A 16,592-nucleotide genomic window follows, 5' to 3' on the forward strand; every position below is an offset into this window, starting at 1 on the left:
ATCAAATTAGTGAATTTACTAATAAAAAGTAAAATACTAAATTACAAATACATAACAAAGTTCAAAGGAGTAGGTGTAGATTTATTAGGGGGAGTGCCATTGCCACCACCACCACTTCCAATGTCACCTAAAGACATTATCACTGCCTCATTGGGAACACAATTTTCTCATGAGATTAGTTTAGAAAATTAAGTCATCACAATTCACAACAAATAACTATGATGAATTAAGCCATACACTAGCCAGAAACACATTATATCAATTATAGTTTTATTGATCATAATAAAAAGTAAGCAACTGACAGCCAATACATCTCAAGAGTAAGCAACTAACAGTGAAATTACAAAAGACAAAACTCACTGTTGTTGTCGATTGTCTTTTTCACAGTGGCTTCATTGTCAGATTTTTCAGATTCTTGCACTCGCCTTCAACTCTCTGGTAATCTAGTCTCCTCTCTTCTCTTATGTCTTTTGTGATTTTGCTTATTAGAGTACATCGTTAAGGTGATGACTTATTATTGACGTGGCCCATAGGGTTCATTTTTTTTTTAATCAATTGGGCTAGGGTTATGGGCTAATCTATTTATTTCTTCTTCTTCTTCTTCTTCTTCTTCTTTTATTTTTTATTATTTTTTTTATATCAATTTGGGTTGTTTGGAGGCCTAAAAAAAGGAAAAAAAAATTGAATTTTTCTTTATATCAAAGGATCTTTAATATCACTATAGGATCGGAATCCTATAAGATTCTAAAATCCATATTGGGATCCAACACGAATTTGACCTTAATAAAAATTCCAGTGAGATTCAAGATGGTTTAGGTATGTATAGGATCTTAGGATTGTAAGATCCTAAGATTCAAATCGGAATATTGATAATCAATCGTCACATCCCAAACTAGGTAAATTCCTTGTTACTTTTTTGATTCTTAATAAAAAAGTTGACACATCATTATAAGATATATGTAGTAAAATTAATAATTAATATATTTAACATCTGTCATATATTTAATATAATATTCATGTTATGACATTTTGAGGGTGTGATAAATTTTCGTTATAGGTATATTGAAATATGATTTTCCTTAATTAGCATTACTCATGTATTTAGAATGCATGTTGCGCCATTTTAACGGTCTAATAAATTTTCATTTAGGGTATATTAGCCTCTTCACATTGATCTGCGCGTGTTTAATTAGTGGATTAAAAATTTGAATCTAAATCTTAAAATTTTGTCCAATTCCAATTTTTTATATGACTATTTTAGACATCTAAAAGATGACACCACTGAATGATAAAATTCCTTCTAAGTGGTATAGACGACTTAGATGTAAAAATGTTATTCGATTCTAAATTGAAAAGATTTAATTGTAGTCATATCCGAGCTTTCCAGCTGAACTTTTATTTTCCTTCTAGGAAATAAATTTTAAATCATCATACAAGATATTCACCAAGAAGGCTTGACGATTACTCTCTCCTCGCTTGTAGGAGCTCTCTCTCTCGTTACTATGAGATAGGTCTCCCTTAGGGTTTCTTAAGGGTTTGCTTTTTCTTTTTTCTTAATCCGGTTACCATGGCAGACGACGTTACGCGTATAATGGAAAAGATGAAGCTGACGGTGGAAGAGGAAGAGGTTATTGAGATTCTAGAGGAGGGACGCAAAGAAGGGATGGAGAGTTGTGCACTTAGTTTGATTGGGAAGTTTCTTACTTGTCGGTCGTTTAACAGAAAGGCAGCCATAACTACGCTGAAAAGGGCATGGGGTTTGGAGGAAGGCGTTCAGATGATTGAAGTCGGAACAAACCTGTTTCAACTCAAGTTCCAAACTGAGTTTGAGATGGATCGTTTTTTTTTTTTTTTTTTTTTTTGTTTTGGTTTTTTGTTTTTATTTTTTGACGATTCAATAATAACAACAATGGAATAGGGGATTTGAAGTAGAGAAAGTGTCCTCTCTCAAAATAATAAGAAAGTCGACTATGTCATGATATAGATAAAGAATAAAGAGTGAGTTAAAATATATGCTAATCTAAAGCAAGCTTGGCAAGAAGCATAATCTAAAGCAAACAGAAATAATATTCCGAAGCAGTCAAAACCACGTAGGAACAAGCATCTAAAACATACCGAAAGTTTTAATTAGGTGACATGCTGGAGATCTTTGAAATTAATTAGGATGAGGCGGTAATATTGGCTTTGTTGCATGCAGCACTACTTATTCAAGCCATACATCAACAAGTTCAAATCAAGAAAAACCCTATATATCAGCCTTCTCTAAAATGGATGAGAGAATTGAGAGGATGAAGCAGGTTGCTGAAAGTGGAGATGTTAATGCCTTTTACCAATTAATTGGAGAGGATGTAAAACTTTTGGAGCACATTGATCAGCTACCATTTGTTCAAACTCCTTTACACATAGCTGCATTTACTGGGAACATCCAATTTGCCATGGAGATGATGGGCTTAAAGCCTTCATTTGCTTGGAAACTAAATCCGGACGGGTTTAGCTCTATTCACCTCGCTCTACAAAATGGGTATATCAAGCTGGTGCGCAAGCTTCTACAGTTTGATGGGGACCTTGTCCGTGTCAAAGGACGAGAGCATATCACTCCTTTGCACTATGTAGTAGCAAACAGTGATAACCTTGATCTATTGGACAAATTTCTATTAGTCTGTCCTAATTCTATTGCAGATATGACAGTGCGAAATGAGACTGCCTTGCATATTGCCCTCAAATATGACAACCTTGAGGCTTTCAAATTCTTGGTGAGATGGCTTGGAAGAAATTGTTCAAAAAATGCTTCATTTAATGAAAAAGCAATCTTTAACTGGGAGGATGATGATGGTAATACTGTGTTGCACATTGCAGTATCAAAAATTGAAACCCAAGTAAGTTTTATCTCTCTTCATTAACAAAATAAAAATAAAAGGGAATAAAATTAAAATAAAATAACTAACTATGAATAGTCTAAGTGAGCATTTTATTTTTTTTGAATTATTTGAACTAAAAATATTTCTTTAGGGAGAAGTAAAATTTTTTTTCTTTTAAAAATTTAAAATATTTTATATCTAAATATACAATTTAAAAATGTATAAAATTTAGGGAGCAATGGCCTCCCTTGGTCTATGCACAATTCCATTTTTATCACTGGTATTATATCAAAAATTATTTCATCTTTTAATGATTCAGTGGCTTTGTAATAGTATGTATTATGATAATTTTTTCTTCTTCTTTAATTATAAATTTAGTTAACAAATTATAAAAGAAAAAGAAGTTTATACATTTGGATTAAGAACGAACCAAGGACGAGGTTGAATAATTTACATCATGCAGGCTGTGAATCACCTACTCGCATGGGGTTTTGGATTCATCCGTGTAAACCCTAGGAATTCAGAGGGTAAAACAGCATGGGACATCTTCGAAGGACAAACACAAGTAGACAACAGAGAGATTAGGATTTTGCTACGCAATGCTGGAGCTTCATCAGGTTCCTCTCTTTCTGCAGTTACTCGAAGCGATTATAATGATATTGATGAATTTTACAACTTAATTGGGGAGGATGTAAAACTTTTGGAGCACATTGATGAGCTACCATTTGTTAATACTCCTTTACACATAGCCGCATCTGTTGGGAACATCCAATTTGCCAAGGAGATGATAGGTTTAAAGCCCTCATTTGCTCGGAAACTAAATCAAAATGGGTTTACCCCTATTCACATCGCACTACAAAATGGGCAAATCGAGCTGGTGCGTCGGCTTCTACAATTTGATGGAGACCTTGTTCGTGTCAAAGGAAGAGAGCATATCACTCCTTTACACTATGTAGTAGCAAACGGTGATAATCTTGATCTATTGGACAAATTTATATTAGTTTGTCCTAATTCTATTACAGATGTGATGGTGCAAAACGAGACGGCTTTGCATATTGCCCTCAAATATGACAATCTTAAGGCTTTCAAATTCTTGATGGGATGGCTTGAAAGAAATTATTCTAAAAATTTTAATGAAAAAGTAGTCTTGAACTGGAAGGACAATGAAGGCAACACTGTGTTGCACATTGCAGTGTCAAAAAATCAAACCCAGGCAAGCTCTCTCCATTAACATCTACTAAGTGCTAACAAATTATGAATAAAAGGGGGAAAAAGAAAAACATAAAATAACCAACCAGAATAGTCTAGATGAACATTTTACTTTTGAAACAAAACTCATTTTTTGGGTCAAGTAAATTTCTTTCTTTTTATTTTTCAAAATTCAAAATATTTTATACCTAAATCTACCATTTAATAAAGATGTTTAAAATTGTAGGGAGTGATGGCTTCCTTTGGTTTACGTACAGTTTCATTCTCTTTTAATGATCTAGTGGCTTTGTAATTATATTTAATACATTTTTTTTTTTTTTGACATCCATATTTAATACATTATGATATCTCAGCAAATAATATCAATAATATATGATCATTTCTTTTCCTTTTAATTATAATTATAAATTTTATATACAAAAGAAGAAACTTATGCATTTGGATTAAGAACGGACCAAGGACAAGACTTGACTAATTTACATTACGCAGGCCGTGAGACACTTACTGGCTTGGAGTTCCCGTTTTGTCGTTGTAAACCATAAGAATATAGAGGGTCAAACAGCATGGGACATCTTGCAAGGACAGACACAAGAAGTAGACAATAGAGAGATTAGAGTTATGCTACGCCGTGCTGGAGCTGATTCGGGTGTTTCTCTTTCTAGATTTAAATGGCATCCAATGGAATGGCTGCCAATACCAAATCCTTCTATGCTTTCGAGCTTGTATATTAAAAGTGAATTAAGGAGCTTATCAGAAGAAAAGCGCAGTATGCTTCTGCTGGTTGCAGTACTGCTTGTAACAATCGGCTTTCAAGCGGTGCTCAGCCCTCCTGGTGGAGTTTGGCAAGATAATGGTCAGTGCATCAATACCACAGAGGTAGGGAGTAGTCATAATGGAACCAATGATCAGACTCCCTTCAATACAACGGTAGGGAGTAGTAATGATCCTGTTACCATTCATCTGACTCGGTCCAATACCACCCTAGTGTGTGAACATAAAGCAGGGACAGCCATTGCTTTGAAAGATGGCCTTTTTTGGCTGTTCCTCATTTGTAATTCTTTGATATTTGGGATCTCAAACTCATTAATTGTTCTTGCCGTTCTAAATGAGCGCATGAAGTTTCTGCTCTTGGGACTCAACCTCACCCTCTGTTTTAGCTATTTTTGTTCAGTTCGGGCCATAATCGATGATAAATTTTTGGCGTTTTGTTTGGCATATCTTTCGGCCATATTTTCTGTTTTAGCAGTGCTTCTTGATACCAATGATCGGACTCAGTAATTGTGTTCTCATACTAAGTAATTGTTCTCCTCATTCTAGATGGGCACATTAATTTCTTTGTAATCAATGCCTACTTCCCCTGCTTTTGTTATTTTTCTTCACTCATGACCATTACCTAGACTCCAAATTGGTCGATTATTTCAGTTTTTCTTTTGGCCTTGATTTTTGCAATCTCACCAGCGAATTTCCCAACTTTGGAAAGAGTCAGGCTAAGTAGTTTGCGGATTCAATCATGGGAGAAGAATTGAAGGGAAAGAAAAAAAATATTAGCCGACCTTGGAGCTGTAAGAATCTGTAATGTGTGTCAAATTTTATTTTTGTTTCTTCAACAATAAGATTTAGTCTATGTTTCTAAGGGCATAGTTGAAGTGCCCAATGTCATCTATGAATATAATGTATTTTGCATAAAGCAGTGTGTGATTGCATAGCGAATTTATAATCAAAACTCTCACATACCTTATATGGTTTTTTTTTTTTTTTAAATAAATGAGAAAACTGTAACTTTATTAAGAAGATAAATTTAGTACATCATGAGCAATAACTGACTTAATTTGCAATAGATTTTCCTTTATCCATGTTACATAATTATCAATATTATCTATTTCTTTAGCAAACTTTGCCAGGAGATGTGTGAGTTTGTTGCCTTGATGCTTCATATGAGACAACCATAGGAGGAGTACATAACCCTAGTAGAGTGTCAGCCACTATCTTGGAATCACTTTCAACTATCATATCCCTTATACCAACATCCCATGCAAATGACACTTCAATTTCAACAACTTTCACCTCAAATGACACTCTTAACATACCTTATATTATTGGGTGCTTTAAATTTTAATAAGATCACGTCTTGGAAGCATACTATCATGATGATGAAACACTAGTCATACTTATATTGTTTGCAGTAATAGAGCGAAACTTTTAGAAAAAATAAACTCTACTTTGAATCAGAATAATTAAGTCATAATGCATAGACTTAATTATGATTGATTTCAACCTATAATAAGTATCCATAAACGTTTATTCTTCAAAACAAGTGACAAACAGAACAAATAGTAATTGTCATCTCATTTTTTTTAAATATGATTGTTCTATGTCCAAAATCAAGAGAAGGAAGTGGCGTGGTTCTAGCTTGGTCTGTTCAGGACTTTTGACTTTGTTAAGTGCAGCCTGCCTTGCTATTCTGTGTAGGGGTATGCATTCAGTTATATAACCCCAAGTAGCAAAGCAGTGTCTTATTTGTGTAATGGAATGGGAACACTAGCTGCTCCACGAGGCAATTGTGCACTTGTGCTGGACCGTCAATTGTTGAAGAAGCAGATGACAAATGTGTAGGCTGGACAAACTCATTTTAGCCGAACTGTAGCAATAGAAAATAGTGCTTCAAGTCTTATATGAATAGCTGGTAAAACAAATAGAGCTCTTTGGTCCTTTTTTTTCTCCCAACATTTTGTTTTGTACTTTTGGAACTGTGGTTTCAAAAAACAGAAAATATTGTGTTGTGGTAAGACAAGCCTAGTGAAAATGTAAAATCACATTATTATGCCACCCTCTATCTACAGGGGAGTAAAAATTAAAATCAATTGCTGTCAATCTAAGCAATGGAAACATAAAAAGCCATTCAGCTGAATATCACGTCCCTTGTTATGGGCAATGTGTTCTGAGACTATTCACTGAACTTGTCTTTGGTTTTGTTAACTAAAGAATTAATCGTATGATTATGCAGTGTTTCACTTGTAAGGTTGAAAATGAGCCATGTTCATGTATAAATATTTGTACTTGCTCAAACAGTGAAAGAATATAAATTAGGTCTGGAGTCCTTGTTTTGCTGCAGAAAATTGCAGCTTCTTTCTCTACAGAAAGAGTTGTTTGTTCCAACCTTTAAGCTATCTTTGTGCATCTTATCTGCTGGAATATACAGCCTAACATTAGTTTTTCCCCTTTTCATATGAAACTCCCAGTCAAGCATTATTTTATAGTACAATGTGTTCGTCTCCAAGTACTTCAACTAGCAAATTGATAACAATTAAGCAACCAAGCCCAAGTGTAGGGTTTAAGAAATTGGAGGATTGTATCGGTAGAAACTGAGAATAAGTACATTGCTTAATGAAAAGTACTAAATAGAGGGAGCCTATATATAGAGAAATCAATCAACTCAAGAGTAGTATAATACAACTACACAGGTGGCACAATGCAGTACAATAGTATAAGAGAGTACCAAGGAATTTGTAGCAGTACAATAGGCCCAAGAATGAGCTTGGGGACGATACTTCTCAACGTCAAGGTGGAGGATGAGAGACCAACTTCAGTTTGGATATGAGGTCATGGAAATGACAACGAGGGTGTGACTTTGTGAAAATGTCTGTAGGTTGATCATCCGATGGAACGGAGTAGAGTTGGAGGGAGCCCTGGAGGAGATGATGATGAAGATCACAATCGATATCATTATGCTTGGTCCATTAGTGGATGACATTGTTACAGGAAATCTGAATGGAACTTCTGTTGTCATAGTAGACAGCAGTAGTAGAAGCAAGAGGGACCCCAAATCTTGAAAAGGCCAACGTAACCAAAGGAGCTCCAAGCTAGTCTCACCTAGACCACAATATTCATCCACAGCAAACGTAAGATGACTGAAAATCCCACCTAGGATGACTGAAAATCAGGTTCAGATGTTGAACCGTGAGAAAAGGACACGGGGGTGTAGAAATCTCAAAAATGCCTTCCAGCATGAGTGACTTCCCTCATGAAAGGCCTTTATGATGGCACATCCTGGATACACCAAATTGCCACCATCAGTAACTTCTTCACTACTTCAGATCACTAAGAGCCTCCTCATCATTTTCCACCAATCTTTCCACTTTACCATTACAGTAACATTCATAAGCCCCATTCCATTAGAATTGCTGCCCTCTCCATCTCAATTTCCACATATCTCTTGCAGCAAGTGATCTCCAATAACATGACTTCGAAACTATAAAAATCCACCTTTATTGTGGCAGGTGTGTGTTCCTGAACCACTTTGATGCAACATAGCCTTTAGTCCCCTTGATGCTAGTGAGAGTTCAGGATTGGTGGTTCATCAAAAGTTTTGCTAGTCCAAAGTCAGAAATTTTTGGCTGTAAAAAAATCATTCAATAGTATGTTTTGAGGTTTTATATCACAATAAATGATTTGTGTGCTGCATTCTTTATGTAAGTACATCAGTCCTCTAGCAATTGCTGAAGCAATCTGCATTCTTTGTTGCCTACTTGGTCTTACTACTCCAAAGAGGAAACTTGACAATGAGCCATTGAACATAAACTTGTACACTAAAAGTCAGTCTTCACCCACATCACAGTAGCCAAGTAACCGAACTAGATTCTTATGGTGAGTTTGGCCAATCAAAGTCACGTCAGTTTTAAATTCCCTCTCATCTTCCCTCACCATCTTGTCTAGCTTCCTGACAGCAACATATTTGTTATGACTAGATGCTAATACCCCTTTATAAACAGTGCCAAAAGAACCCTTACCCAATTCTTCTTTGAACCCACCAATAGCTTCTTCAAGATCTTCATATGTAAATGAATGGAGATTCATATCAAGATCTTTTATAAGAACAATTTTGGAGAAATTTGATAGTTTTCCTACCACAAGAAGAATTCAACTAGAGAAATTGCAGTTACAGAAAAGAAGTTAAAAAATACAGAAGAACCTAAAAGGATTGCAAGGATCAATATTGCTTGATTCTACTTTCCTAGGCCTGGACTTTGTGAAGAGCTATTCAATTTCAATTTCTTGAACAGTACTTTTCTTTCAACTGCACTGCTGTTGGGCCTCTTGTGAGAAAGTGGTAATTTCTTCTTCCAACATCTTCTTGTACCATTGTAATACTCAGGTTGCTGGAAAATGGCAACTGCACAATAACAATTGTGCACACAGGAAATCTTGCATGTAGATTCTGTTGTAGGCTATAGCAGTTCATAGTCAGCTAAAGGCCAAACAACACACTCCATCTCCAAGAATTCAAATTGATCCTTTGAAATTAAGGATCCTATCTTGTAAGATTCACTTATGTAGCTTAAATCATCTTGTTTGCAGCCAATATTCCTCTTATTTACATCCAAGAGAGAAAAGCCTGGGGCGCATTGGCACACTGGCTTACCATAAGCTTCCAGAGTAAGTATGCTGTTATAACCACAAGTGCAACTTCCAAAATCGCCGCCAATATCCAAGCAGAAGTTATCAGAAGCATACCAATTGGCAAGCCAGCTTTGGGTGAGCATAGAGTCTGAAACGCCATCAAAATCAAGTGTTGCCCTATAGTAAGAGTCTGTCCTGAAGACCACACCCTCTGATTTAAGGTTAGATATATTTCCCTATGAGTTCTTGACTTGAAGGTAGCTTGACTATAATAAACTCCATAAGGATATTTGGTGTCGACATCTATTTGATTAAGCATTAGATTGTAGGATGTCTGCTCTATGCCAGTGAAATGAAGCTGAAATTTCCCCCCTCATAATTTTCTATCAAAAAATTCCCAGTGTCTAGCATAGCCCCATTTGATACTTCATGATTCTCACTGTTGTTGGACCTTCACAACTCCAATGCACTTGAAGCTTTGAGTACAAGCTGTCTGCTAGCTTTTGATTGTCTCTCTTTACAAACCGGACTATAGTTTCATCTGGTATCTTAGTAAATCAGATAGCAAGTAGGAACTGATCTTGTTCACCTAGAAGCCAGTGGAATCCAAATGTAAAATCGCCAGATGGTGAAGACCATGTGGAGTTATTGTCAGTGGCAAAGAGAGTTGAAACAGCACATACGTTATTGTTAACTTCAGCTATTGCAGGAAACAGGAGGGTGATAACCGATAGCAAGGACAAGCAATTGGCAAATGGAAATGAGAAAGTAATGAAACCATTGGACAAAGATAGTGCTAATACAAAGTGGTCAATGGTAGACTTATGAAGAACTTAAATGTGTAGCCTTGGTAAATATTTTTGACTTTGAAATTTGCAAATGGTCAAAATAGTCAGGAAAATCTAATTGCAAGCTGCAGGTAGTTAATTGATACATCTCATAGATCACAAAGTTTTTAAATCGCACTATTTTGGATAACTTATTTCTTGGATTTTCAAACTCAATATGACAATTTTGGCCGGCACGTGCTTTGAAAATGACAAAATAAATTAATCATGGATAGTTTGACATGTTCAGGTGGGTTTTCATCTACTCAGGATTGAGGAAGGCTAATGCTTTGAGTGGAGACAAAAGCTAAGTGATAAAGATTGACAAATATCAGCAAATTTTATCTGCAAACAACCAAAAAAAATCAATATCAAAGGAAGACAGTTTCTACAAGAAATAATTTGGCATTAACGTCTTGACTTCAAGACATATGACCCTTCCTTCTTTTTGCACCCAACAAACAGCAATAACCAGTAGAATATGTTGAACATAAATTATACTTCAGATTGGAATAAGGTAAAACTCTGTTAGTCTGGTCGCAATGCACAAACTTGATTATGTTTAGTTTCAACCTCCAAATATCAATAAATATATTTTCATCTGTATAGGTGACAAGAAGAACAAACAGTAAGTGTCAAAAAACAATTTAAGTGATTTTTCAATTTCTAAAATAACTGCAGGCTGCAGCCTTTCTTGCTATTAGCCAAATTATGCTGAAGCTTCAGCGTAGGGATATTCACTCAGTTCTAGCACTCAAGTGCAGCAAAGCAGTGTCTGATTTGTGTAATGGAATGTGTAGCTCTAGTTGGTCTATGGAGGCAGTTATGCTAGACTTTAAGCAGGGTAAAGAAGCAGATGACAAATGCGTAGATTGGACAAGTGGACAAACTCAGTTTAGCTGAACCGTTAGCATTAGCAAATATTGCTTCCAAGTCCTATAAAATTTTACCTAGAATAGCAACTAAAGCTCTGGGACTTCTTTTTTCTCTCAACATTTGCTCTGTACTTTTGGAACTATGGTATCAAAAAACAAGAAATAATGAGCCATGCTAAATATGATATCATTATGCCGCCTTCTATCTACAGGGGAAAAAGACAAAGGAAACTTAACTGTCTATATAAGCAATGGAAAAATATAAAGCCATTTTGGCTGAAAATTCAGACACTGTTCACAGAACTGTTACTTCAAATAAAATAAGTTGTAACACTAGTTTTAACTTGTGTTTGGTTTGGTCAACTGAAAAATAGCTGTTTGATTATGAAGTGATTCACTTGTAACTTGTAAGGCTGAATATGAGCCATGTTCATGTATACATACTAAATTTACTAGCTGAAACAGTGAATGAATAAAAATCAAGCCCTGGAGTCCTTGTTTTACTGCTCTGTTCTTTCTCTATTTGCTGCAGAAAATTGCAGCTTCTTTCTTTATGATAAGGGCTTGTTTGTTGCAATCTTTGTGTCTTATCTGCTAACATTAGTTTTTTCCCTCTCCATCTGCAACTCCCTGCCAAGCTACATTTTATTGTACAATGTCTATGGTTCTAGGTTGTTGTTGTGATTGTTGTCTTTGGCTTTAGGTAATTTAATTGACAAATTGATTACAATGCTTACAACCAGGCATACATTCTTAGAAATTGGATAATTTTATAAATCAAAGCCATTTTATTTTATGTGGTAGACATAGCTTCATAAATTCCTGTGAGGTCTACAACGAGGACTTCACACCTCCACTATTACCTAGTTATTTTCACCACCATTACCATCATATGGTCATGTTCATAATGTTTATTTTCTTTAGCATTAATTATACTCATTCAATTATTAGAAATTTGAGTTGATAGAATTTCAATTCTATTAATTAATGTAAACTCCTTCATTTTAATAATTCTAAAAATTCCTTGAAAGTATTTTTTTAACATCAAACAAAAATCCAATCATCCAATCACTGTGACAGAAACTAGAGTACAAGATTACATCTTCTAGTGTATTATAGCTCCACCAACGAAAGTATCATAGCCAAAACCCCACGTCCTTGTCATTCTTTCCCTCTATAGCTTCATCATAATCTTAATTCCTTCATATAACACCCTCTCAAGCTAGTGCTAGCCAGGAGAAAAATTAACTTATTTTTTGATAGGTGAAGAAGAAGATTTAAAACTGCGTTGAGAAGGCTCATTGCTTAAAACTGCATTGCACACAGCAGAGTGATTTAAAACAGGACAGGAGTCAAACTATTTGTCACATGGGTTAAGGGCTCAAGACATTTGCAAAGTTAAATACAATTACCATTCATCTTTCTCAAATAATGCATTCTATAGCAAGAAAAGTAACACAACAAATTAAATCCGTAATTGGTATTAGTATTATTATTTTTCGAGTATATAAGAAAGAAATAGCTAAGCAAAAGGCTGAACTGTGTTGCACATGCCAGGGTTCCTAATGCACCAAAGTGGCTGAATGGGTTCAGCTCCAATACCTCTTCGCACCATTCTATATCTCCACTCATTCAACCTATCTGTTGCCTCAGCATACCTTTTCTTACCTGTCTCATCCCAATTCCCGGACCAAAGTGTCTCTGCCATTGCAGAAGTTCTTGGCCAAATTCTTGCATCTAAAACTGCAGGATCTGCTTGCTCGGACCACAATGCCACCTCCCCACCTAACACTAGATTGGCCTCCTCCTTGCTCAGCCCATATGTTATATCATAGTTGTATATGGTTTGCCATGTTTTGAAAGGCCCACACCATGATCCTCCATTTCCAGAGTTATCACTTGTTTGTTGATCGTACTGGCTGTCATTCCCTAGAAAGTCACCATGCCCACAGTCCAGATAATAGAAATCTGAGGATGATACGATAACGCGGTATCCAAAAGAAACAATCTTTTTGGTGTTTTCATGCCCATTGTTCCATGTCTGGAAGATGGTATGCTCTGGAGGAAGAGCTGTGGTTGGTACCTTGATACTACCATCCAATATAACATCTTCCCAATAAACCACTGTTCGGTTGAGGGATACAATATAAGGAAAAGTAGAGTTGACAAAGATCTCGAGTAGCTGACTGAGAGTTCCACCATTTGAGAGGAAGGAGTGAATGGCCGGATCAGCTTTCCAACAACCAGGGATGATCTCATCAGCTCCAGCATGGTAGAATGGTTCTGGGAATAAGGTGGCCACATCATTAATGACTCTTTTCAGGACTTGGTAAGTCTTGGGGTTTAAGGGGTTCAAGTGGCCTGTTCCAGGTTCAGAGGCAAGACGGTCTTCCCACATACTTCCAGCTGGCCACCAGAACATGTTTGCACATGTCACAATGTCGGGGTAGGCTTCTGCCCATGATCCCGTATGGGCTGCAAATAAAAAACAAAATTTTAAACTCCTTCCATTTTCACCACAAGGATTACTATAGTTTAACTTAGTACAACCCTCTGATATGGAAAAGGAATGGACTGAAGTTTACTTGATATCATCGTATGCATTATGATTCTAGATTAAATGGTTCAACAATGTGAATCATCTTGGGTTTTATGTCTTTCTAAAATCCTCACCCAATCCCAATGTCAAAAGTTGTATTAGCTTGTGTATAATCCAATAACCTGTGTAAAATAGCTTGGGCTGCTTCCATTTATCATATTTGATGCCAAAGGAATGCAAGAACTCACCATGGACAATTAAAATGGGAGGTGTATGCTTGGGTTGATTTTGGTGGTAATGTTTTTTTGCAGTAATGCAAAATGGAATTCTATGCAGTGATTAAGGGATGTATTCTTAAGAGGAATAAATGTAACAGTAGGAGAGCTTACAGTGATTTGTGTCATGTTTTGTTGATTAATTAGATGGTAATGGTAGTTATGCTTAGTTTTATCCATAATGTTTGTCATTGTGCAAGATCTGTTTGTACCACTGGTAAGAGGTGTTCGAAGCTTTGAATAGCAACTTGTTTTTGCTACTATGCATGTTTTGTTAGTTGAACAAAGGTCACTTGTTCATCAAGAAATTATCTAGGCATCCTAATTTTTAATTACAAGGGCAAGAGATGCATATATGGGACTTGTTGGGTTAGATTTAGACTGATTGTAATAAATAGGTTGTTTGAAACAAGTTTACTAAACACAATTTCATTTCTCTCCTTTTATGGTATAAAAGGTTCATCAGAAATTGTGAGATTCAACCGCTTTGTCTTTTGAAGTTGCCTGATTGATTTCTGAACCTGTTTAAGAATACCATAATTTTGGAGGGTTAAAACTTAGGTAAAGTTCTTTATGTACTAAATCTTAGGTTCCTCAATTAAATTCAATCATGTGTTTGTATTGGCCAAAAAACAACATGGCTGAATTCATTTTTGGTTTAATTCATTTGTACTTGGGAGAGGATGACAGTATGACACTATTCGCACTGCATAGGTCAATACAATCTTGTTCTTGGATACAATTGAGGAACCCAAAGTACAACTCTTAAGGAACTAAACCTAAGTTTTGCCCGGAATAAGACTTAGATGAGTTGATCTGCATAACCAATGCCAGCTAGCTAAGAATCTGTTTAGTAGTTTCTTTGCAATACAATGCAAAATTGGGTAAGAGACGGCCTACCAATTACCTCTGTCAAACCTGTAAAAGTAACAATTTTGTGTACTAGACAGGACCTTTTATAACTAGCAATACAATCCCAAAAATTTTGTACCAAAAAGAAAGAGAGTAGGATTGCAAGCAAAAAAGTAAAGGCAAAAAGAGAGAATTTTTACTGACCGGGTGAGTCAATCTCTGGAATAACTCTCACTCCATGATCCAAGCCAAACTGCACAATTTTGTTTACATCATCAGAAGTGTACAGCATGTCCGGACCATAAGACCCCTTAGCTGCCAAATCAGGCTCAGACGGCACCAAAAGTGGGAAAGAGTGTGAGTCAGTGATGTGCCAATGAAACACATTCATCTTATTCACACTCATAGCCCCAATTGTCCTCAATATGTCCTCAACTGGGTAGTAATTCCTAGAAGTATCCAACATAATCCCTCTGTGTCCAAAAAGTGGTGCATCCCATATATACAACCCGACAGCCACACGTAAAGGGTCACCCCAAACGAGCTGAGAAAAAGTCTCTAGGCCTCTCATGGCACCCCACACAGTCTCTGCAGACAAATTGGCAGGACCCCATGTGGGAATAGTGAGTGTATAGGACTCATTCACGTTATGGTGAAGTTGGGCAGTGAGGTCTGAGACAAAGACCAAAAGGGTCTGTAAAGGAGGGGTGGAGGTGGTGAAGTTGAGTACGGGAGGGACTAATGGAATATGGTGCTCTGTTTGGATAAGATTGAGGTAACGTTTGATGGCGGAGGAGAGGTGTATATGCGTTTGGTTGGGAGCTGAAATGGTGAAGGTGGAAGAGAGAAGGGTGGCTTGTGGTTGTGGCCAAGAAAAAGTTCGTGGCTTTGGCCATACTTGGATTGAGGATTCAACCGCTGAGATTGGAAAGGACAATACTGCTAGTCCTATAGAGATAATGAGAATGGAATTGAAGAAATGAAGAAACATGGATTTTTTGTTTACCATAAAATGTTAGGTGGGTTAGAGTTAGAGAGACTTTTTGACCAAATTACGAGGGATTGAAGCCCTCTGAAAACAGTTACTTGACTTTCCATGTTGTGGCCTAGATATAGTTAAATAGTACTTGTGTTGCTTCGGTTGTTGGTCTTAGTTTTGTTTGGTTGTTCTTTGGTACTTTGCTTTTCTTTATTAGTGAATTGACCTTTACTTTGCCGAAGCCGAAAAGAAACATTGAATGGTAGTATGATTTAAGATCTACTTTGTTTATCAGTCAATTTACCCCTTCTTCGACTTGTAATCTCTAATATTTGCGGAAAACCTGCCGTCCAATTTATATTTATATATCTATACCTATTTTTATTTTTATATATCTAAAAATTAAAATATAGTATTTATTAATGTTACGTTTACGTTGAAGTACATTAACTATTACATCATGTATTTATTTTCAATACTTTCTATCTTATTTTTCTCTTCACTTATATATTAAAATCCTCCTACAAATCTATACTTTAACGTGACAATTTATAATAATAATAAAAAAATATTGTTATTCTCTCTTCCGTTCGGTTTTTTTTTTATACATCTCTTCCATTTAATCTATATTTTGCCCACACAAAAAAAGTGAATACTATCTCTTTATTATTATTATTATGATTATTATTATTTTGTCTTTCTTTTAAGTGATTTTTAAGCGATCATTTCTCCTGAAAATGCTCAAAAAAGTTTGCATAACTAACCAAATTATCCAAAATTT

General features: G+C 35.9%; 2 protein-coding genes and 1 pseudogene across 2 annotated transcripts; 1 reads left to right on the forward strand and 2 right to left on the reverse strand.

The window, feature by feature from the left end:
• The first annotated feature begins 404 nt into the window (after nucleotides 1-404).
• Nucleotides 405-5,273, forward strand: LOC136067189 (ankyrin repeat-containing protein BDA1-like). Its single transcript, XM_065772692.1, has 3 exons — nucleotides 405-438; nucleotides 2,198-2,876; nucleotides 3,322-5,273. The coding sequence occupies exons 2-3, from the start codon at nucleotides 2,268-2,270 to the stop codon at nucleotides 4,087-4,089; spliced, it is 1,377 nt and encodes a 458-aa protein (XP_065628764.1). The 5' UTR covers nucleotides 405-438; nucleotides 2,198-2,267; the 3' UTR covers nucleotides 4,090-5,273.
• Nucleotides 5,274-6,994: 1,721 nt separating this feature from the next.
• LOC111999372 (G-type lectin S-receptor-like serine/threonine-protein kinase LECRK1) lies at nucleotides 6,995-12,524 on the reverse strand (annotated as a pseudogene).
• Nucleotides 12,525-12,631: 107 nt separating this feature from the next.
• Nucleotides 12,632-15,924, reverse strand: LOC112040082 (beta-hexosaminidase 2). The gene is made up of 2 exons (XM_024072984.2): nucleotides 15,037-15,924; nucleotides 12,632-13,641 (listed from the first exon to the last, which is right to left on the reverse strand). The coding sequence occupies exons 1-2, from the start codon at nucleotides 15,839-15,841 to the stop codon at nucleotides 12,689-12,691; spliced, it is 1,758 nt and encodes a 585-aa protein (XP_023928752.1). The 5' UTR covers nucleotides 15,842-15,924; the 3' UTR covers nucleotides 12,632-12,688.
• Nucleotides 15,925-16,592: the final 668 nt, after the last annotated feature.

The sequence above is a fragment of the Quercus suber genome, unplaced genomic scaffold (genome assembly GCF_002906115.3).
Source record: "Quercus suber isolate HL8 unplaced genomic scaffold, Cork oak 2.0 scaffold_62, whole genome shotgun sequence".
NCBI lineage: Eukaryota > Viridiplantae > Streptophyta > Magnoliopsida > Fagales > Fagaceae > Quercus > Quercus suber.

Coding starts and splice junctions, on each gene's coding strand:
- LOC136067189 (XM_065772692.1), top strand. CDS start 2,268: ATGGATGAGAGAATTGAGAGGATGAAGCAGGTTGCTGAAAGTGGAGAT. Junction 2,877..3,321: donor TATCAAAAATTGAAACCCAA/GTAAGTTTTATC, acceptor TACATCATGCAG/GCTGTGAATCACCTACTCGC.
- LOC112040082 (XM_024072984.2), bottom strand. CDS start 15,841: ATGGTAAACAAAAAATCCATGTTTCTTCATTTCTTCAATTCCATTCTC. Junction 13,642..15,036: donor TCCAGAGATTGACTCACCCG/GTCAGTAAAAAT, acceptor TTTTATTTGCAG/CCCATACGGGATCATGGGCA.